The 22,539-nt window shown below is 38.7% G+C and overlaps 1 protein-coding gene across 1 annotated transcript; it reads right to left on the bottom strand.

The window, feature by feature from the left end:
* Positions 1-558: 558 nt before the first annotated feature.
* Positions 559-21,202, bottom strand: LOC147324999 (plexin-B2-like). Its single transcript, XM_086299236.1, has 20 exons — positions 20,075-21,202; positions 17,213-17,401; positions 16,947-17,078; positions 14,035-14,135; positions 13,358-13,484; positions 12,744-12,903; positions 12,061-12,172; positions 11,433-11,544; positions 10,965-11,066; positions 9,019-9,111; positions 8,396-8,483; positions 7,928-8,094; positions 7,012-7,160; positions 5,034-5,139; positions 4,217-4,353; positions 3,577-3,759; positions 2,836-2,929; positions 2,284-2,481; positions 1,339-1,491; positions 559-1,006 (listed from the first exon to the last, which is right to left on the bottom strand). The coding sequence occupies exons 1-20, from the start codon at positions 21,200-21,202 to the stop codon at positions 854-856; spliced, it is 3,684 nt and encodes a 1,227-aa protein (XP_086155362.1). The 3' UTR covers positions 559-853.
* Between the last annotated feature and the right edge of the window lie 1,337 nt (positions 21,203-22,539).

Raw genomic sequence — 22,539 nt, 5'->3', positions numbered from 1 at the left:
TGCAAAGTAACTGTTGATGGTTATTCAGCTTTTTTATGCTTTTACTTGTTACTTGCGAGGCTGTATACTTTTTAGGGTGCTCACACTTGGAGTAATCCTTCTGGTTTACTGTGCAGAGATGATGACCAGTTTTAGCTGTAAGCTAAAATGTATTAAATTTAGAAAAAGCAGGTAAAATTGTTGAATCAGGAATGCAATGACAATTATGGTTTGAATTTGACTCTTAGATGTAGTAATGACGCTGTTACGGCCTCTGATCTCTAGAAGGCGTCTGGCTAAATGATGTGACTGCAAAGAACTGATTAACACAGTCGCCCTCTAGTGGTAGTCAGTGCCAACATCAGTATGCTAGTATCAGTATGCAGCTGGTCAACAGGCATTTTGGCCCAGACCAACTGCAATCCTCTCAAATTATTACAGATCACTGCAGAGAGTACTCTGCAGTGATCTGTAATAATTTAAGGTCATTTCTTAATCATTTATTTATAAACAGCTAGTAAAGTACAAAAAAGATGAGAAGTGAGAGTCCAGTTGAAACAGATATTTGAAAGAAACCGGAGATATGAATTGTCTCTGAGTTTATTAAATGTATTAAAGCAGAAGCACTTTGCCTCTAAAGCGCTGAATGTATGGAACGTTACAAGAGTTAAAAAGGCAAAAAGATCAAAAACATATTTTTAATGCGTAAAACAATGTGAATAATTCTTATAATAATGAAGTGCTACTGTAAGCAAATGTTTTTATCATGTTATATATATATATATTGGCCAGATAGATAAATAGATGGGATAGATGAATACACAGTATATGATATGATTATGCATATGTATATGATATGATTCTTAAAACAAACCTAAAACAACTGAGCTCGTGTGGCGCAGTAGACAGAGATAGTGATGGTGACCAGGGTGACCAGAAGGATAATACGGATGATCATGTAGAGGGAATAATTCTTGTCCTCAAATTCCATTGAGCCAACCACCCACACCCCTTTCCCAAACTTGATCTGTGGGAAACAAAAGAGTGGAAATCTTGTTATTTACACAAGCGCTGCACATTTTACCAAAGGTAAAGACGGGAAGATACTGGAGTAGGGATAGAACGTAACTTTCTGCTAAATTGGGAGCTTAAGGTTTTTGAAATGAAAAAAATAAATTAAACTGGGTACTTAAAGTTCACTCTCTTGATACTTCCATATTTTTAAATTTTCAGAGGACTGCCTTCATTTATGAAGTCACGTTAGAGCGTTGTAGCTTGTTAGAACTTTCAATGAAATAAAACAGTTGGACCATGTCCTCCATAACATTGTGTCATCCGTTTGTCTTTTTGTGGCCTGACCTTTACATCCACCTGTGTGGAGTGAGCATGAGGTGGGCTGGAAGGTGTTTCCAGGAACAGCTTATCATCCTGAAGGAGGCGGACCACATACTGAACGTCACCTACGAAGGCTTGAGCCTCCTTTGCTGTCATGGCTTTGGAGAATCCCCGACCCTGCAGGAGGAAGAGTGAATCCAAGGCTCTAAGGGCAGTGACTGAAGTTAATTAGACAGATAATACAATGAGCACTGAAAACCTTATCAGCAGCACTTTATGAGTAATGTGTGGGAATGGGTGTACTGTATGACAGCTATGAGCTGTTATACACCAAAAGTAAAGAAAAAGATAAATATTGTAAGCATCTATTGTAAAAAACTTTAAAATCCTCCAAAAGGTCTTTAATATTCAGTCCCCATCTTATCTTACTCACAGTACCTTATCACCTAAATAGAGAACTTCACTTTCAGACGCTGGCCTTCTTGTAGTTCCTAGGTTATTTAAAAGCAGAATGAGATGCAGAGCCTTCGGTTTTCAGGCCCTTCTCCTGTGGAACCAGCTCACCGTTTGGATTTGTTGGATTACGCTTAAAACTGTCCTGTTTGATAAAGCATATAGTTAGGGCTGAATCAGGTGACTCTGAATCCAGTCCATACTTATGCTGCAATAGGCATAGGCTGCTGGGTATTCCCATGATGCACTGAGTGTTTCTTCGTCACTCATTTTTTTTCACGCACTATATGTTTGTACACCTCTCTGGATTTTAGCCTGATTCTGCCAGAGGTTTCTTCCTGTTAAAAGAGTTTTTCTTCCCACTGTCGCCAAGTGCTTGCTCATAGAGGGTTTTCTGATGGTTGGGATTTTCTCTGTTATTTTTTCTCTATTATTTTCTATTATGACAGAAAAAACAAAATCAAAACAAATCATTGTACTAGAACTATATTAAAGCGACCTCATGGTTGTACTCACAGTAACGATAATTATGCTGTTCGCAGTGATGATCTTGTTTTGTAGATTATTGAAGCTGGGGTCAGGGTGGTAGAAAAAGGGCTTCAGCTCCTTCTCCCAGTTGTCCAGCTTAATGACTGTTTTCAAGTGCTGGTCTGCGGAGCCGTTTACTGTTGGAGACTGAAACTGGATGACTGTGGCGTTCTTCTCATGGGCAAACTGAGTATGTTGTGTAATAGAGGGACAGTAAATTGTGACAAAAGGACATAAAAAATACAAGCATGACATGTCATAAAGGAAATTACACCATAGAAAATATGCAGCAGCAATAAAAATAATAAAGCAAACTTTTCTGTTCTGATGTATGTTCTATATGTTAACGAGCCAAATGAGTAGTCACATAAATTGCATTTCTATTGTTATATGTCAGAAATTTGTAAGGTTTTGATTACGACATTTAATACAACATTACAACATTCAATAGAAAGAGTAAGGACAAATCTAAGAAATTATGACTCTTAGAGGTGGATCAGTGCATTGACTCAGAGGAAGATGAGGAAAATGAACAGGAACCTCTGAAGATGACCAGTCACGTCCCTGGACCTTCATGATCGCAGTCTGGATTACGTCAAACCTGGTGCCAGTTACCACAATATTCCTCCCTCCACTAAAACGCACACAAACATATGTATTCACACCAAAAACACAGGAAAATGCATATTAAGGAATTGTACTCCTACCCACACAAAAATAAGAGCACAAGCACACAGAGAGAATTAAGGGAAGACAGGCAGGGTTCTTAAAATGCACGTGTGGTAATTTTAATGATTATCATTCTAGTCAGTGTTTCTAATCATGTGGCAGAATTGTGATCAAAAACAATGTCAACTTAGAAGCTTTCTTATTTCTATTTTAAAGGACATATTCAAAAGCAAAACTCAGCCTGTGTCTTATTCTCTTATTTCTGTCCATTGAGACAGTAATCTCGAAACACTGAAGTTTAGAGATTTCAGAAATATGAACTCTGAAAATAACAATGTCAGTCACTGTAGGGAGAGTGAGCAAATTTTCGATCATACCTACTCTGTAAGACTGTATGTAGGTACAGAATGCATTTAGTACTTGGTCATATTATTCGTATTAGGAGATCAATAGTCTGAATGGATGAAAATAGGACAACAACATACACATTTATCCCCTGAACTTTCATCCTGCCCTGCAGGTAAAATGAAGGCAGTAAAAATACAACATGTAACAAACAGATAGAGTGAATGTCACAAACACCATGACTGCATACTGCTGTGTTAAACTGACCAGACAAAGCTTGCTTTGGGCTGGTGATCCTGCACAGTGGGGTTTTCAACAAACCGAAAGCTAGCCGGGATGCTTTTTGTGGTTCTCTTTCCATACTTCATTACGACGTCGAGAGGGTCAGAGGGCACTTTATCCACGCGGTATTCTCCTGTCCTGCAGGTGATATTTTCTCCAAAGTGCTCCCTGCCAAGACAAGGACATAGCTCAGTACTCTCTGGCTGAAGGAGTGGGGGTGGCACAAGGTCACCGTGCAGTGGAAGCCAACATGGCAGCAGGCTGACAGCTTGTTAAAATCTGGCTTTGCTGCTTCTCTTGCTCGTTATTTTTCTGTTACCTCTGCCTAAAATGTCACCGTGAATCGGTTTTGACAGAGCACTGGTGGTCACAACAGTACAGGAAAATTGTAAGAGAAAAAACTCCCTCTTCATTGTGACACTAAAGTTTAGGTCAATTCAATTTTTTGCTTCAAGAATATACACATATATATAAAAAAAAAATCAATTTATGGACTTCAAAATGTGCGCAAAGCAGAATTTGCATAGAATTAAATGTCTGAATAACAAGTAGCTCTATTAACTAAAGAGGCTGAATTGAAAAAGTTTGGTCTGAATGAGAATTATTGAAAAAAAGAAATCCTTACACACTGCAGTTCACCCCTCCGATGGTAACCTGGACATCTTCCTTACTGCCAGCATTCAGAAATAGTCCAGAGATTGTAATGAGGGTTCCCCCTGCTTTAGGACCTCTATTTGGCATCACCTCCTCAGGCATCGGGTCCTAATGAAGGGGAGAGGGTGTCACCAAATGCCACCTTAATACACACTCATATTTCAAGTACACTCTAACTACTGGCAGATGCTGGCACACACTAGAATAACACACACAGATACAGCTCCATGTCAGAAACATTGCTTCTCAGCCTGATCTAACCCGACCCACTCTTTCAGAAACATTCAGACACACAAACTCCCACAAGCACCACATCTGCCTCAATTTGCTGAGCAAACAGTTAGGAGGAGCACTCCCCTGTGGGGAAGCTTTAGCAGAGCCAGAGATATGAAAAGCCAGTTAAATAGCTACGCTGTAGCCTCTTAGAGTATTAAAGTGACAAAGGGAACTGCTGCACAGCATCTGGTTAAAGAGGAATGCCTGCACATTTTGACTTACTGTACAGTAAATTACCACAGCAATGTGCATCTAGGTGCCTAATTTACTGTTACATTTAGCATGTTTGGTCAGTCTTCTTAACTGTCATGCCCTTGGTATGTTTTGATAAGAGTTTCTCTGGAGCTAATAAATGGAAAACATAAAACAGTCCATAAAACAACAAAATCAGCTGAAAGCTTTTGGATGAGTTTAATTTCTCAATAAAAAGTTGTACAACTCAACAGATGACGTGCAGCTGAGGACAGTGTATGTGTGTGTTTGTGAGTGTGTTTGTGTGTATATGCATTTACCCTGTAGGTGAAGGAAACAGAGGAGGTTCCTCTCTTCCCTCCATTCACCTCGATCTCAACCTGTCCCCAGTCAGCTTTATCAGCAGGTCCAATCTCACACACAACTCTGATCAGAACAACAGAAAAAATAAATTAATAAATAAACAAAAATAAATGCTGGGACTTGACCTGGAAACTCAAAACTGGGTAAAGAATTATTTACTGTTTACATATTAAGGCAAGTTTCAACAGTTTTATGATGGTAATGTCCACTATACTGCTAACAAGTCATATTTTTAAAATGACTTTTTTTGTAGTGAGAAACAGAATTTTACGTTTTCTCTGAGTCGTGGCAGCGTGAGAATGAAGCTTCACATTTTTAGAACAATGTCATGGAGAACGTTCACTTTTAGTGCACTGCAGATGTCCGGCTGTAGACGTGGAACACGTGAAATTTTGAAAAATATATTTTTATGTCAAATTCTATTGTTTTTTATATAATATATTAATATAATTTTTATAGCTCCTTTGAGATAACTATGATCAAAATTGCTATGTATGCTATTTTAAAGATTTTTATCTTCCACTATTAAATATACACAGAATCACATTTGTTGGGGATATTCATGCTGAGGATCCATCAAGCACTACAACTCAGGAGTTCCTCTCTTTAAATTTATTGAACATGTTTGGGGCCCTACTCACACATACTTGGTCCTAACTTATGGTGTTATCTTTGACCATTTGCACATAAATTCATTTGTTTTCTTGTAACTCGTACTTGTTTTTTCATAACATTTTACTTAATAGGTTCTAGGTTTTGGGTTATATTTCTGGTGCTGTGTTGGTTTTCCTCCTTCTTATCAGACAGGATTTTCTCTATTAGGATGAGCAGGTTCATGTGTGGGGTTCCACAGGGTTCAGTCCAGGTCCACAGGGTTCATATTATATTATTTCCTTTCTTTGGCATCGTCCAATCTTTTACTGACATTTCTTATCATGTCTATGCAGATGACAGTCAGCTGTATGTGCTTTTTAGGTCTCATCATTTAGACAGGGTGTCCACCCTACACAACTATTGAACCTGGATTTGCCATTTAAGAGAACAAACTGGAAACACTGGAGAAGTCTGATTTTGTAATCTTTAGACCATCACTGACATAGTTAACAACTAAAACTCTTGTTTTAGTTTAGTAGATAAGGCAACAGTTAAAAAACTGCAGTCAGTTGTTTTTGTTTGTTCACATTCAGGTTCAACTGTTTAATTATTTGTTTGACTAAGCAGCTATGAGTGTAGCGTGATTTCTTCAGACAGTTTCTCTGCTTCTGTCCCTGTCAGAAGACCCTCTCAATCAGCAGCCATGTGCAAGTGCTTGAGTGCCATTCAGTGGTGTAGTAGCAGCAGAAAGCAAATAAGTTCAGTACATTTATTTAAGTGCAGAACTTAAGTAAAATTTCCATGTACTTGTATTTTACTAAAGTGTTTCAATATTCTGCTGTTATACCTCACTATATTTTACATGCAAATATTATAGCTTTAATTTCAGTTTCTGTCAACTTTAATCTGCGCCTTAGGTTCCTATCCAGAAAATAACTTAAATATATTCAAATGATATGCTTAAAAACCAAAACATCATTAAAAGGCTGATTGGCCCACTCTTTATTTAGACTGACCCTGGCTTGAACGGTTATAAAAAGTTTACTGAACAATCAATCTGTAACGTGACTTTTTTACATTGTTGTCTTGCACATTTGTGACAAGAAAAGGAAAAAAAGTGAATACTTCTACTACTGACATTTCCCTCTGGAAACTGTGACTGTCTCTAAATCAAACTGTGTCTGGAGACTCAGATCAATACAGTTGTAGAATGAGCTAATTAAAACCTGTAGTCAGGTTATCCTGAGCAAGGGGAAAGTATTCCTAACACAGTTAAGTATACAACATTGGTTGGGTTACATGTCCTGTGCATAGTGCACAACTGCATGTGGGCAACTTTACCTTTTGGAGACGGAGTATTTTTCTGGCTCATGAATGCAGGGCTTCCCAGCCACCGTGATGCTTTTAATGTCTCCCTGATCGATGCCGAGGTTGGAACCGCTGATGGTGATGGAGATGCCTCCCAGCACGGGGCCGAAAAGAGGGCTGATCTGGATGTGGAGATGTAATAGGAGGGTGTTTATAGGAAGAAGGGATTGGAAATGGATTTAACCAGATTATCTGTGCAATAAGAACATACAAGAGATTTACACAGTCTGTTTAACCACTATTGAGCTGACTTAAGTATTTAATATTCAAGGCCAAGTGGAGGTATGATGTTTACTGCAACGTGTCCTTGATTATACGTGTGCTTCCTGCTATTATTATGTTATTATTATGTTATTATTATGGTATTGTTATGGTATTGGACACTGAAAGTTTAACCTGAACATGGGCACAAGTGTCTATGAATAATAAAACCATAAAGGTCAACACTGCAGACTCTCAACGTCTTCAGAAAATCTCACTGCAATTCTTTGTATAGTTGTTAAGTTGAATCTCAACAACATACAAAGTCATGGTGATTTATCTGCAGTATCTCTGTCTGTCAGGCTGCAGCCGGTTAGGTGATAGCCTCTGTCAGAATGATATAAACACAATTACTGATGGATTTTTATCAATGACAAAGAGGCACGAACAATTAGGTGAACAAACAAAGAATTGATCCGATCGACATGTGCTAAGGAACAGCGCCGCACACTCTCAAGGAGAAACACACTCCCAACTCCTCTGTGGAAGAAAAATACACGGCCAGTGAAGACCTCAGTCCAATCACCACAGTCAATGTGTTTTTACATCCAATCACAAGATTTTAAAGAAGGTACAGTTTCCATTTCAAAGGTAAACATGAAGTCATGACAGCACTGTGACGACTCACATTGGTGATCTCAGGGTCGGGACACTCGGTGTTGCTGGGGAGAGGATCGCAGAGCTTCTCATACACACACGCCAGCTTCTTGCTGCACCACACACACTTGTACTTTGGGTCGGCGTTCTTACAAAGACTACAGTCGTTCCTCTCAACGGCACAGTTGTACAGTGTGACTGTAGAGATAATAGTGAGGAAACAAAAACAATATTATGTTATTGTACATTCAAAGAGCATATTCTTGCATCCTCAATGAAAAATTGATGGACAATCTAATTTCAAGTGACTCCTGCAGTAACATACATTTATCTGAATCCTTCATGTACAAAGCTGTTAGATTGTGCAGTAATGTTTTGTAATTTTCAAGTGCAGATTAAAGGTAGCTTCCTTAAATCCAGCTGAAGCCCCACAGTGGGACTTGCCGTGTACACACAGGGCATTAAAATGAAATCTCCTCATTAATATGTGAAGACACACCGTTCACCGTGCTGTCCATCTTCTCGCCAGACTCCTTGTCCTTCACGTAGAACAGAACATTGGTCTCCGGTGACTTATCATAGAAAAACTAAGAAATTGGAAGAAAATGAATTATTAATACAGAATCCTGTGATTAATGGCACTTAAGCTCTTCTCTGCAAACAGTGTGGGCTGCTGCTCCCCCACGCCAAGGGAAAATAAGAAAGAAAAAAGAATATATACCCAGTCTGGCAGATTTTCAGCTACAGAAATCAATGTTGGAAAAGAACATAGCTGGAGGCTAAGCACTGTTTGAGCTTCCCAATCACAAAGTTCACAATGTGGAGATGGTGTTTAACTCTCCAGCGAGGGGAGCATGTCCATTAGAGGGAGCTAGAGAATATCAAAGGGAATGTGAAAAAAGGCTAAAGGTTGACTTCTTTTATAAATGTGGAACATAAATACAGCTGTTCACAAACAGAAAGTCTTCACACAGTTTTTTTGCTGCAGAATATATACATTCACTCTTTCAGTGTATTTCTAGGTTGTACTTTGAATACTAGGACCACAAACCAGTCACAGTGCAAAGACCTGTGTTGAGTGTGTTGCATCAAGACAAATGTCAAACGAGGGGTCATGCTCACATTGAAGCCACTGAATGTGTAGAATGGTCCCCCCTCAAACGAGACATCTTCTTCCTTTGTCATCAGCTCACTGCCAATGGTGAAATGATGACCCTGCAGAACCACACAGACAAACACAAAAATGCTGATGTGTATTCATGCTGATCATACTTTTACAGTACTGTTCTCTGATGCTCTTCTTTGTATAGAGCATGGAAACAATTGCAGTTTCTCTGATCCTACTCAAGTGTGTAAAATCAAATCAGCAACACTGAACATATACACACAACAACCAAAAGGGAAACAGCCCAGAAAGCTGTGTGATTACAAAACCTTCACACAGGGCTTACAAGTTTTGATTTTCACAGCTGTGAAAGATCAGCTGTCAAAACCTTGATTGATGAAACATGAATGGATCCCCGGGAACCTGCACCAATAAAGTCCATCAGAACTCACACATTCAAAGAAAATGATCAAGATGTATTTTGTGTGACAACTAAGTGAACTGTTACAGCTGATAGTAAGAATTGGGATTTGTAATGTTATTCATGTGGAAAGATACTCTGCATAATCATGACAAAAAACAAAAATACTGACAGTCCCCAGTGCCACCCCTTAACTTCCTTGATTTGCCTATGGTAAGTTTAAACATCCAAGGAGACGTCCGTCTTGAGTTATTGTATTCACAAGATTTTTTGAGTAATTCTGTTCACAAAGTTGGGTGTCCTCACACCTGTTCGCTATGGTTGAATGGTAAAAAGTGCGTTTTAAGCCCTCTTCCAGCAGAACACTCCAGTCTTAAAGGGGAACTATTGTCATTACTTCCATTTCCAAAACTTTACCAGAGTAGCTTTGCATGATTCACAGACAAAATAATCCTTATTTATCTTATATTGGACTTTGGTGTGGCCCCCAAAGTTCATTCTGTCATGGTCCGCGGTGGTTAGCTTTATGAGGCTCCTGAACCTACCTGTGATCTGCCCCTGGGCAGGGCCACCTCCTCCAGCTCCTGCACACCTGGAGCCAGTTGCAGGCAATCAAGCCAGAGTGATTTAAGCCACACGCTGAGTTTGTCATCAACTCATTTTCTGGATTCATCTTGGCTCACCCCGTCTCAACTCTCTGTTTCCACCTACTGCAAGTAAGAATTGCTATACTTAACTGCTTACCACTTCAGGGCTACTTCCACTACCTCCCTAACTCCACTGTCTTCTCTCTTCAGTGTGATTGTTTCCTGCCCAGCTCCAGTCAGCATCTCAGGCCCCATTCCCTCGCCCCAGTTCTGCATTCCCCTCGCCACGTTTTATTGCTTTTGTCCTTGCCACGTTTCCAGAGCTTAAGCCTTAAACCATCTGCTGTCTCTGTTCTGGGTTTCTGCGCGTGAGTTCAGTTCATTACAGACCACTCGGTCCCGTGTGTCTAAACGAGCCATTTTTAAAAAATTTTTTATTTATTTTTGCTTCCTTTCACTCCCTTTTAAGCTACTTTTTTTTTCTTTCTAATTGCAACATTTAAATAGTTGGTAAGAGTGCCGTATCATCGCTTACAGCCAGAACTGTACACCTGATATGGGGGACCCCATCTCTGTGAAATCATACAGATGCATTACTTTATTTTCTTAATTCCCTATCCTACACAGCGGGGATTAGTGGGAGGACTGAAGCCAATCCCAGCTGTCATGGGACAGGAAGTAGGATACAACTTGTAGAGGTTTCAATTGCAGGAGAAACGCGACCATACAGTCTGACACTTACACCTATAGCCAATTTAAAACCCCTCATTAACAGATGCAAGAGTAGAAAAAAAAGAAACAAGTTTGGCTCATTCTCCTTTCTTTTAGCCTAAAAATCGACCTTTTTTTTTTTTTTTCTTTTTCCTCCTGTCCAAGGGAAATCCACAAACAGAAAGAGAGTGTTTCTTTCCCTGGAACTCAGATGCATGTTGGAGGTGGAGTGGGGCCAGTTTACCTGGTAATGTTTCAGATTTATGCCTTCAAAGCTGATTCGAGTCTTGTAGCCCACGGGGATGAGCACAGGATCTGGATTCTCGAACCGAGGACAGTTTGCGCTCTGAAACAGAATGAAAACAAATTAGATACTTTAATAATTTACATTTTAAACATGCTAACCACTTAACGGACACCCTCATCTGTGGCGACAGATAACTATATCGCTGAAACATCCGCTGATGTGGAATCTGATATCCTCCACCCTGCAACGTTTGTCATGCAAGATGGTGGCAGTTGATAGTGGGATTTGTGTATTTATTAATTTTTCAGGAGGAGTTTGGACCACTCAGGCGGTGAATCACATGTAAAGTTTAGATGTGTCCTTTAAAACTTGTGCTATAGTCGTTCTCCACATCTATCACACACATACATGACAGAAAAGAGTCCTTGACCTGTCACTGAACTCACAGCTCTAGAAAGAACTAACCTGACGGTGCTTGATGATGTGGGAAACAACCACGCTGTTGTCCGCATCGCTGCAGGTGTGGTCCTGCGTGTTCCACTGACATCCCCACTGACTGCTTACACATGACATGCACCTGAAAACACAGAAATATGGACCAACTTGGATAAGGAAATACTTTCACATGCACAATCAGGGTAGAGCATGCACACACAAAAGCACACACAAACAACATCTAAAACATGCAAACTCATCAGAGAGCGTCCGGCACAAAAATCTATGTTGCTGACAATGAAATGGATCTCTGCAACTTCACATAAGCAAAGCTCGTTCATCACACGTTCCTCTGTGTGAAAGAAATGCAGAAAAAAATGAGGGGAAAAAAACAGCCAGGATCGACTTTCTTTTTTTGATTAATGAAAAGGAAACTGAGGCAATTTCCTCGGCTTGGTAATAGAAGCAGGAGTGAAAATGCAAGAGGTGCATTCTAAACCACCATGCATCACAATTTACAAACAGAGCCTTGATCTCTCATCTGCTCATGCACGGTGATACATTTACATCAAGGTTGTCAGATGATGCTGTGTTCCATGTCACTGTGTATTTTCACTGAGTGACAGAGCAGAACTGAAAGATTAACAGCCTGACTCACGGTGTGTTTTCAGATTTCCTCACTGTGGCAGCACAGTTGTAGAACATGAATTCCCGCGTGGCCAACTCCACAGTCTCATTCACAAAGATCCTGATAGCCACGGCCACAAAGTCTGAAGATACAGTAAAACAGTGGTTAAAATGTGATACACTAGCTGTTTATGTGAATACAAGTTTTATATAAAAGATGTGAAGTATGCTTGTACATTTAAAGACAAAAAACAGAGCGATTAAATATTTTGATAAATCTCCTCAGAATCAGTTCAGTGATTATTTAACTGCCTGAACTGCATATTAGTGTATAAAAGCCAAAACTTGAGCTGTATTTAAAAAAAGTTCCATGTTTTGTTTTATAAAGGACTTTTTTTTTATGGGACTCACTTTGTTTTGGGCAAGATGTTTGCTGACTACTGATACAAAAAACTATAAACTGAAATAATAAAGCTTAAATTAGATTAGTGTGTTGATTTCGTGCAATTTTCTGGTGCAAATTTGTTGGACACTGTAAGTTCTTCAACAAAATGATGGAGAATTTGCCAGCTGACATTAACTTAACCTCATGTTTTTTTCAGCCCATTTCCCACCTTGGCCAGTTAGTAATGCAGCGTTAACCATCATGGAGAAGCACAGACATTAGACCTTAAAGACGACAGAAACATGGCAGGGTAATTAAAGAGACCATACCTTGGCCCTCAGGTGTTTTCGGTATAAGCCCAGGCTGGGGCAGATCACAGGAGACCTTACCAGAGTCTGACATGATGCCGTTACTCTGGAAAGACTCAATCTTGCATTGCAGACGGTCAGAGTGTCCAATGGTAGGAAGGGAGCGAATATTGATGTTCACCTGGACAGACAAAAACATACTGACTGGAAACTGTGGCTTCTTAGCCCGTAACATCTCACTGAATTTGTATCTCTGTGTAACCAAAGTTATAATAAAGAAACTGTTTCTCTTTTTAAAGAAAGAAACTGAGAAAGAGAAAGGAGTGACATGCTGCTGATGGGAATTCATGTGTGAGTCAGACGGGCAGGAACACAGAAGAAGTAAAAAATGGGGGAATAGGAAGAGGCTCTCCATCTTCAGACAATCAGCCATGCAGGTTATAATAAGACAGTTTGGATTTTTCTGGGTGGATCAATACAGAGCTGGAAGACCTAGAGCTTGAGGTCTTTGATTCCCAGTTTATTACTCAGTCTCTGCATGTAAGTGGAGTTAGGTACTGCAGAGAAAAGAGGGACAATAAAAGAGAACAAAGGAAGTCAGAGACAGTTTGAGTGAGGAACAAACAGAGCTGTACCTTGCCGGTCTTTCTGCAGGAAAGGTTTGAAGGAGAGAAGGATACAATCTTGACACACTGCTGCTTGGGGCTCCACAACCAGCCATTCTTCTCCTCTGCCCGTCGGCACTCAGACCTCCTGGTACACCTTCAGACGAAGGATGAGAAAATCCCATCAGCCTGAGCTGCACATGCCATGAATGCTTTCACAAAAAGTCAGTTTGTAAATAACAACTCAATGCCTACGTGACTTCCAGCAGGGTCTGTGCACAAAATAAAGATTTATGTATCAAAAAGAAAAACATGCAAGGTCCTCAATGGTAACTACATTTAATATTTATAATATGACAACTTTTAACTCATATAACCTTTAAGCAAGTAATAAAAAATAATATTTTTTCCAACTTCCCAGTTGTGAGCATTTCAGGAATGAGATTAATAGAAAATTATTTTAATAAAATTATATAAATAATAAAGAAATGTAACTGTTGGTCATAAAATGAACTGTCTCAATATATACTGTTATAAATATAATAGGTCTAAAAGTGTCTGCAATAAAACACTGAACAAATATCCTGCTGTGTTTTACAGATGGAATTGCATGTGTGGGTGTTTGTGTTAGTCTGTTGTTGTGTGCATGCATTTGTAAATGCATGCAAGAATGTACTTATGTGTGTGCGTGTGTGTGTGATCCTCACCTGCCCTCCAAAACACACCAGCCACAGTAAGGGTCCCTCAGTCCCACGCATGATTGGCAGTCTTTCATTTCGAGGCACGTCTGCACTGGCACCTTGGTGATCTGGATTATTACAACGTGAAATATGATCAAAGGTGCACCTTAAGGGAGACACTGGACAAAAATAACAAGTATTTAAAGTGTAGCTGTAAATGTTCCTTAGTATGTTGCAGGTGTGCAGAGTGGGAGCGAGTGGGGTCTCTCGTGTCTTCTCCCCATGTTTAATTACTTAGTTTATTCAACACAAAGCACTGAATGTTTACTGTAACCAGGGTGAAATTGTTTTCTTTTTTACATGTAAAAGCCAATCCATTAGATCTTATTTCAAGACATCAGTATTTTTCAGATAAAATCTGAATGTTTAACAGCATCAACATTAGAAACTCTTCCCCCTCTGCAGAAACAGATGTGAGTCAATATAATGAAAGCAAAACTTCTGAAATCGCAAACTTAAAAAAGCTTAATGAAACAGCGGACTAAATCATTTTGATTTTATATATCTCCGTGCATACACTGAAAAAATGGGAATTGGGAGGCTTTTGAATTTGCACAAATGAATTTAGTTAATGCTACACAAGCCTTTCATGTTTCTCTTATTTACATGATTAAATAAAGTACTATTTACTTGATTATAAACAATACTGAGACTACTCATTTTTCTTGCATTGATTTAAAGTTACTAAATGTTGTTTTTACCTGTGCCCATAAATGCCAAATCATTTTTCCATTTAGTCATTGTTTTAGGTGAAGTGTCACTTACTTGACTATTCTATTGGTTAAGCCCAAATAATACAGCAGATATCTACAAGGAGATAAGTTTGTTCAACAGAGTATGTCTTATTAAGTGATGTATTGTGAATTTTCCAACATTGTCCTAACAAAAATTAGGACCCTTTCCCCCGCTTTTTTTCTACTTTGTGTAGAACATATGTGAGCTGCTTCTCAAAACATTATGTATAAATGAGAGAAAGATTGGTACTTTAAAGAAACCATTGATGCTCTTCTGGACTGGAATATCTTTTTTCAATTAAAATGTTTTTTGTGATGGTGGAATTTTTACCTTTATGATTACAGAAGTCAAAACATCAGATGATGATAGCTTACCATCTAAACTCCCCATCTCTTGGCAAGTCTGAATTAGAGGTCTCAGCTGTATCTGCCTTTCTAGTGGATTTGCTTAAAGAGGAGATAGCTTATTATTATTAGGTACATATTCCCTGACATTCTAGAGGTCAACCTTGCACAGTGTGTGACATTAAAGGGCATAACGTATAGAAATGGAATGGTACTGGCCCAAAGGGCAGCAGGTGGATTGCCAGAATACTGAAAAACCATATCTGCATTGTACCACAGCATATTCTACATTGTCAGAGAGCTTGGTGGCTGGTACAGAGAGCACCACAGAGCTTTTGAGCTCAGCCCAGTATCCACAAGAATATACACTCTGTGAACTCCTTGATACTTATCCATTGGTTGGCCATGAGATTGGATCAGTCCACATTGTGACAATGCTATTTGGACTCATGTATGCATTAAACCTTGCCTACCCTGCGGACCTTCGCAACTTTGATGTTTTCCAGAAGGTTTTCATGGAACTGGATGGAGCTAAACTCTATAAAGTTCTTGCTTTAAAAAAACCATCTGTTTCATTGAGAAGTCAAAGACTGCACTTCTGCAATTCTTTGCAGTTTTTCATTTTGTGTTCAGTAACGTTATACTGCTTATGTTTTTATTGCTTTCCCCTCATGTGACTGCAATGCAGGATGATTTTTCCTTTTGGTATCGTGTTGGAAGAAATTTTTACTGACAATTTTTAGCAATATGTTCTAAATCAACCTTAATGTCCTGCTTACATGTTTAAAATGAATATTAAAATTCATGTAGGTGTTTGGTATTAGTTATGTAACAATGTCATTTAAGGCTCAACTTAGTTGAAATCTTGTACAGGTAAATACTTGTACAGAAGCTGAAACTGTTGTCAAATAACACACAAGTTATATTTGTGTAAATCTGTTTATTCATAAAAGCGTGTTGCTTTTTTTCAGGTAGTCTTAATTTAGTTTACATTTTCAATTGTATAATTAATACAAATGTTATATGTAAGAGATGACAGGATCATCTATAAGCACTTTCTTTTATTTGCTGCTAAGGTCAGTTTTTTGTGAAACATTTGCAAATATATTCTCAAACTAACTTTTTCTTTTAGTTAGTTCTGCGGGCTATCTTTAAAAATGTGTTAACAAGTTTATATGGATGCGATTTTGGACTTGTTCATGGCAGAATTGCTGCTTTCACTGCTGTTACAGTTTAATAAAGGTGTATTGTTCAGTAGCACTCAGTCTTTGCCTTTTTTGTCAATAATGATCAGTTAATATTTCAATTGAAAAAATTAAGTAGGATTTAAAGCCATAATTTGTCTTGCAAGAACATACTTGCAATGTGTTTACATTACATAATATCATTGCGTACCACTGGCAAATAAAAATAAGTTGGTGTTAAATATTAAAATATATTGACATTATGCAATACATTGATATTATGATAATAGATTAATATTAGTACATCAAACATGATTTTTTTTAAAGTAATCTGATGTAAATAAAATACTTTGATGTGACAAGCATTAATTACTTGAGGGAAAGTGGAAAATTAAGTCAGTCATACTTATTCATATTATGTGGGACCGATGTACACAATAAAATCAAGTAAATTGAAAGAACTTTTTTTTTCAGTGTACCCACAGAATAATTTTTTGCTTTGGATCAATTTTTTTCTCTTTTAAATGAATACAGTCTTTGTGGAGCTCAGTCTTAGCACCAGCAAGTACTCTGCCTGAATTTTAATGTATAATAAGTGTTAAATATACACACACACCCTTTTCTCTGTGGTAATGTAGAGGTGGCTCTGGCTTTGGTCAAGGAAAAGGTTCTTGTTGACCTTCTCTCCTATGTTGTTGCCAACATAGGAGTACGGCTCGTTGCCATATTCACCTGGTCTCAGGTGTACCTGGACAAAATAAACAAAAGACAAAAGGTAAGAGAAATTTGAGGTTTTAAATTCACTTGATACACCTTCCCTCAGATAAAAGTTTAAACTGAGGAAAAAAATATCCAACAAAAAAAACCACAAGAGAACTCAACCTTGAAGACCTCTCCGTTGGCGCTGCCCAAAAAGGCGATCGTGTGGTCATTCTCCACAGCAACAGTTACAGCAGTCAGATGGACCGACATGGTCAACGCTGCATCTGCCTTTAAGGCAAATGCTGGCTTGCTTGCCAGAGGCGAAGGCAAATACTCTGCACCACACTTGAAGTTTCCCAATGCATCCTTCTGTAAAGGGAAAGGATAACAAGAAGGGACGATCAGACATTGCTTGCTTTTCACTCCAATAACATTAACTGTCTTTGCAGTACTGTTCGTATCCTACTTAAACTTTATAACAGAGATGGGAAATGTGCTTTGAACACTCGACTATTTTAATCTACAATCTAAAATTGGCTTTGTTTTGACTGATCATTTCTTTGATTACAATAATGAATTAAAATAATGAATAAAAATTACAAGTAAGTATTTGCTTTAGAGTTGGAAGTCTGAGACGAGAACAATAGGAAAACTCGTGTTAACGATCACTTAACAAGAAACTACTAATACATGCAAGTATCGCTGAACTTCTATCGCTGCACCATCGAGAGCATCCTGACCAACTGTATAACAGTCTGGTACGGGAACTGCTCTGCCTCGGACCGGAAGGCGTTGCAGAGGGTCGTGAAAACTGCCCAGCGCATCGCCGGAGCACCACTTCCTGCCATAAAAGACATCTACAGGAAGCGGTGTCTGAAAAGGGCTGGGAAAATCATCAAAGACCCCAGTCACCCATCACATGGACTCTTCACCCTCCTGACCTCTGGGAGGCGCCACAGGAGCCTCCGGACTAAGACCACCAGGTACCGGAACAGCTTCTTCCCCACAGCTGTCAGACTCCTGAACTCTGCCTCCTGACATCTGACCCACGTTAAACTCATGGACTGAACATACACACACCCACAATGGACAACTGTACCCTCAAACACAATAATAACATGGACTGAACCACCACTCACAACCACTAGCACTTTATATAGCCTCTGTAGAAACTATCTACACCCTCACTTATCTTAACTGCACTACTGTATAGCTCTGTGTAAATAATCATTCTGTACATTCGATAATTTTTAATCCTACAACTGTTTACAACTTGCATAGTTCCCATTTCTGTATAGCTGTATATCCCAGATTCTGTAAAGTTATTTATTTCATATTCTGTATAGTTTTTCATATTTATATCCTGTTCATATCCTGTACATAGCTTGTACTCACTACAGCCTGTACATACTTATAGTTATAGAATATTCACAACATACTTCATACCGTGTACATTATAACATACCATAATAGACCCATTTCTGTAATATACTCACATATCTATATTATTGCTAATATATATTGTAATATATCTATATCACTAAAGCACTTCTGGATGGATGCAAACTGCATTTCGTTGCCCTGTACCTGTGCATGTGCAATGACAATAAAGTTGAATTCTATTCTATTCTATTCTATTCTAAGTAAAAAATGTAAAATAACCAGTTAAGTTGGGCCATAACTAAAAAAGTCTTTGGCATATTAAAATTGTTCATGGAATACTTCAAGTATTTCTGAGTAGGTACTGATCTCGGTATTAAGCTCAGTCTCTCTAAAGTAAATACCCTACAGCTGCAGACCCTATGGTGGGAGCTGGAGATGTGAAACAGCTAAAATATCAACCAGTGGTGCAGGGTAGCAGCGGTCTTGACATGTCAGAGGCAGCAAAGGGAAAATTTTAAAACATGAATAGACCGCCAAATTTGACAAGTGTATTTAGTACATGGAGAGAGGAGAGTGATCCATATTAAAGTTCGGCCCATAACTTCAACAAAGGCGTAATTTTGGTGGTTTTGTCTTTCTACACCACAAAGGCAGGTTCTAAATCAAATAATCAATAAGTGATTGAAGTTAAATTTAAGCTTTAACTCAAGGCATTTTACCAAATCTTCGCCAAAATTTATTTGGGAATTAGAGCCCAAATACATGTCAGTGCAAATGAGATAGGCTAACATTCAGCTGAAAAAATAAATCAGAATCAAAAATAATAAAAACTTCAGGAGTAAAGAAATTAATAATCTGGTACTTTCTTAAAAAATAAGGAATGAAATGGCCAGCTCAGCAACACATAAAGACCTGAAAAAATGATTTCCATAGATAAGCAAAACAGCTTCATAATATCTAAGTCAAAAACACCCAGGTGAGGTAGACATATCATTGTCAAGACACCTCCATGAATGGGAATACAACAAGGTTCAAACTATTGGTGACACTCAATAACAAGAGGATCAGATTAAACTTTGCCAAAGAAAATCTGAAAGAACCTTTACAGCTCTCAAAAAATATTCTTAAAGTATGGAGAGGAGAGAAACAGCTCATGATCAGATTGGGCATATATAGCTGCCACTGAAACTGGGTCACTATTGTCTGATTACTGTGACTGCTGATCGAAACAGAAACAGAAGGATGAAATGTGAAGTGCACAGGGCTATACTCTCTGCTTAGACTCAGACAAATGCTAAACAAACAAAACCAAAAAACTGTGTAACCCCTTAATTAAAGAAGAAAGTCTGCACTTTAGCCACATCTTGATTGTGTGATTTAAAATCCACTGTGGTGGTGTACAGAGACTACAAGAATTGTGTCTTTCTCCAACAAATTATGGACCTAACTATACATCTATATGGCCTGAAGCAGCTTATCTCACTCAGTTTATAGAATTACATTACAATTAATACCATGGTCAGATTACAAGTTATCCAGGGAACGAATTAAATGTTGAGATTTTATAATAAAAAGTGATAACTGCATTAAAGATTATACTAATCTGAGTTTTTCAAAACATTCTTTTAAATTAGAGTCAGCTGACAAAGAAGCACTTACAGAAATTTTTGAAGTGCATGCTGTGTAGGCTTGAGATGAGTAGGGTACGTCCACAGCAGGAACCCCAGAAATCTCCCCAGAGTCACTGTAGCATGCACTGATTATATCCATCAGCTGCTGATTGATGGAGTTCAGCGGGTACATGCAGAGAGCAGAGTCGCTTTCGTCGTCATCTGGATGAGCCACCATGAAGAGGACTTTTGTGAATGAGGTGACCGTCCCATAATTACCAGATTGAGACATGACCCGTGCCAGCTCTTTTCCTGGAAAAGTCACATATGCAGCTTGGACTTTGTTGTACCGGTTGTTTGTACCGCAGGTTAACTGGAGCTCTGTGTACGAATAGTAATGTTGGTCATTTTCACAAAGACGAGACACAAAAGTCAAGTTTTTGTTATCTGTGCCATCGAGAGTCCGAGAAAAGAGGAAATACACAAAACCATCCTCTTTGAAGGCATGTTGGAAGTCGTGTAAGTACTTGAGGACAAATGGCGCCGTCTGTACCTCTGATGCCTCAATGATGTTCTCAAACACAACCCAGTCCTGGTAGTCCTCAAGGATTCGTGTGCTGATTAGTTTTGCACTGTCCAGGCTTCCATAGCCCTTTCCAACAAGGAACACTTTGAAGGTCCGGCCATTTTTTGTGTAGTTGGACATGACGCTCACCACGTTCACATTATCCTCTATGCTAGCCACGTATGTCCGCTGTCCTTTGTTGTCATTGTAATACAACTCTTGTTCTACATTAGACAGGTTGAGGAGGGAACATATGCCTCTGTACCGACTGCCACATACTATTAATGAACCATTGGATGGGTGGACCAGCAGAAGTTTGTTGCTGTTGGGCATGAGCACTGTGTCCTGACAGCCTGAAGCAGGAGGTGTACATGTTTTGGCATCTTTTTTTGGGCCCGTCTCAGTGCGGGCCTCCTTCTGGAGGGACGGGCTCAGCTGGAAGATATTGTTGACTGCTCCCAGGTAGATGCGACCAGTCTGTGGGTCCTGGACCACATTGTTAATCAGGGTTTCAGAGATGAATTCCACAGTGGGGATTTTTCCACTCCCCCCTTGGGCTTGAGAGACTGACAACCAGATTAGGAAGAAGAGGGTGGAGACCCAGCTTGCCATCTCTGGAAGGAACAAAAAAGAAGGTTTTACTATTAATGAAGTTAAATGGCACCTTAAATGTACATTAACTATCAAAAAATGACACATCAAAGAAGGGTTGCTGTGTGGTTAATATAACTGGACATATGTAAAGAACTGTACGTCAAAACAACCAGACATCTTTACATACAGGCCATTAGTTTGATGAACACTTAGAACACTCACATAGTGTCTGTATTTGAATCATCCACCATACCCGCTTCTGAATCAAAGCATGCTGCATATGCTGTTTTTGTTCTGTTGTACATATCTACATACTATTAAATCTGGTTCTTGTCATTCTTTTACTGAAAAGAGAGAACACGACTCAGTTAGTCAAAATATTTATAATTATTTTATTTAATCATCTTCTGGAAGAGAGAGACATGCACAGCCCAAAGCCATTTTGCAGATCTCTAGCATATAGTCCTTTACACGTCACACATAGTTTAGATAAAAACAACTACTTCTGTGTTACTTAGTTCTGCTTTTTCTGTCTGGTTTCCTGTTCTTTATTAATATGCCTCTGCAGCTCTTCCTTTATTTTTAGTCTGGCTGAGCACTTGGTTTGTGAGTCAAAGCTGGCCTTCCTTTATACAGGCCTTTATTATTAAAATACATAAAACACTATAATCAGAAAATAAGCACTAAGAACATATCCAGCATATGCTGGATACATATCCATTTCTTATTTATTTAATCATTTACTCCAACGTCTCTGCACCCTGCACAAAACCATTCTTAGTGGTTCCTTTAAACAGAAACAGGGTGGTGTATGAAAAAATTTAAGGAAAAAACATCTGAATTGTACATCAAAAGGACAGAAACAGAGGGAGACAAATATGTTACTTACTGAGTCTTTGTGCAAGCTGGTAGGTGTCTGTCCCTTGTCAGGGTGAGTTAGAGTGTGGATGATGAATGTGTGAATATCTCACCACAAAACCTCAACTCACAGTGTAAAAGCATGTCTGACATCCTCTCACAAATACTAATGAAGATGAGCTTACACTACTTTTTCTTCTTGGTCTGGATGAATAATATAATTTTTTAAACACAAGCTTCACTTATGAGAGATTTAAAACGTTGTGCACGCTCTATATTTTAATGCAAGAATGAGAATTGAAATATATAATTAAATAATATATAGTTAAATTGTTAATTTTTCATTGTCTCAATTTGTAACTTCAATTTCAAAGAAATTGATCGTTCAGTCCTTCTCTTTCATGCAACACATGTGCTGATTCCAGTGCTGATTATACCGAAATCATATATGATACTGAAGTGGGTAACACCAGTAAGAAGGTTCCTGGTTAGCTCAG

The sequence above is a fragment of the Aulonocara sp. 'chitande type north' Nkhata Bay genome, linkage group LG7 (assembly GCF_057382095.1).
Source record: "Aulonocara sp. 'chitande type north' Nkhata Bay isolate Kocher_YH1m ecotype deep benthic linkage group LG7, A_spYH_male_GT1.1, whole genome shotgun sequence".
Classification (NCBI taxonomy): Eukaryota; Metazoa; Chordata; class Actinopteri; order Cichliformes; family Cichlidae; genus Aulonocara; species Aulonocara sp. 'chitande type north' Nkhata Bay.
Note: the sequence above shows the minus strand (reverse complement) of the source record. Positions and strands in the feature narration are given on the sequence as shown.

Excerpts from the sequence above, each read along its gene's own strand:
- LOC147324999 (XM_086299236.1), bottom strand. The coding sequence starts at position 21,202 with ATGGCAAGCTGGGTCTCCACCCTCTTCTTCCTAATCTGGTTGTCAGTC. Across the intron at positions 14,136-16,946 it reads ACATTACCACAGAGAAAAGG|ATCACCAAGGTGCCAGTGCA; the intron begins GTGTGTGTGTAT and ends GTAATAATCCAG. Across the intron at positions 1,007-1,338 it reads CCACACAGGTGGATGTAAAG|ATCAAGTTTGGGAAAGGGGT; the intron begins GTCAGGCCACAA and ends TGTTTCCCACAG.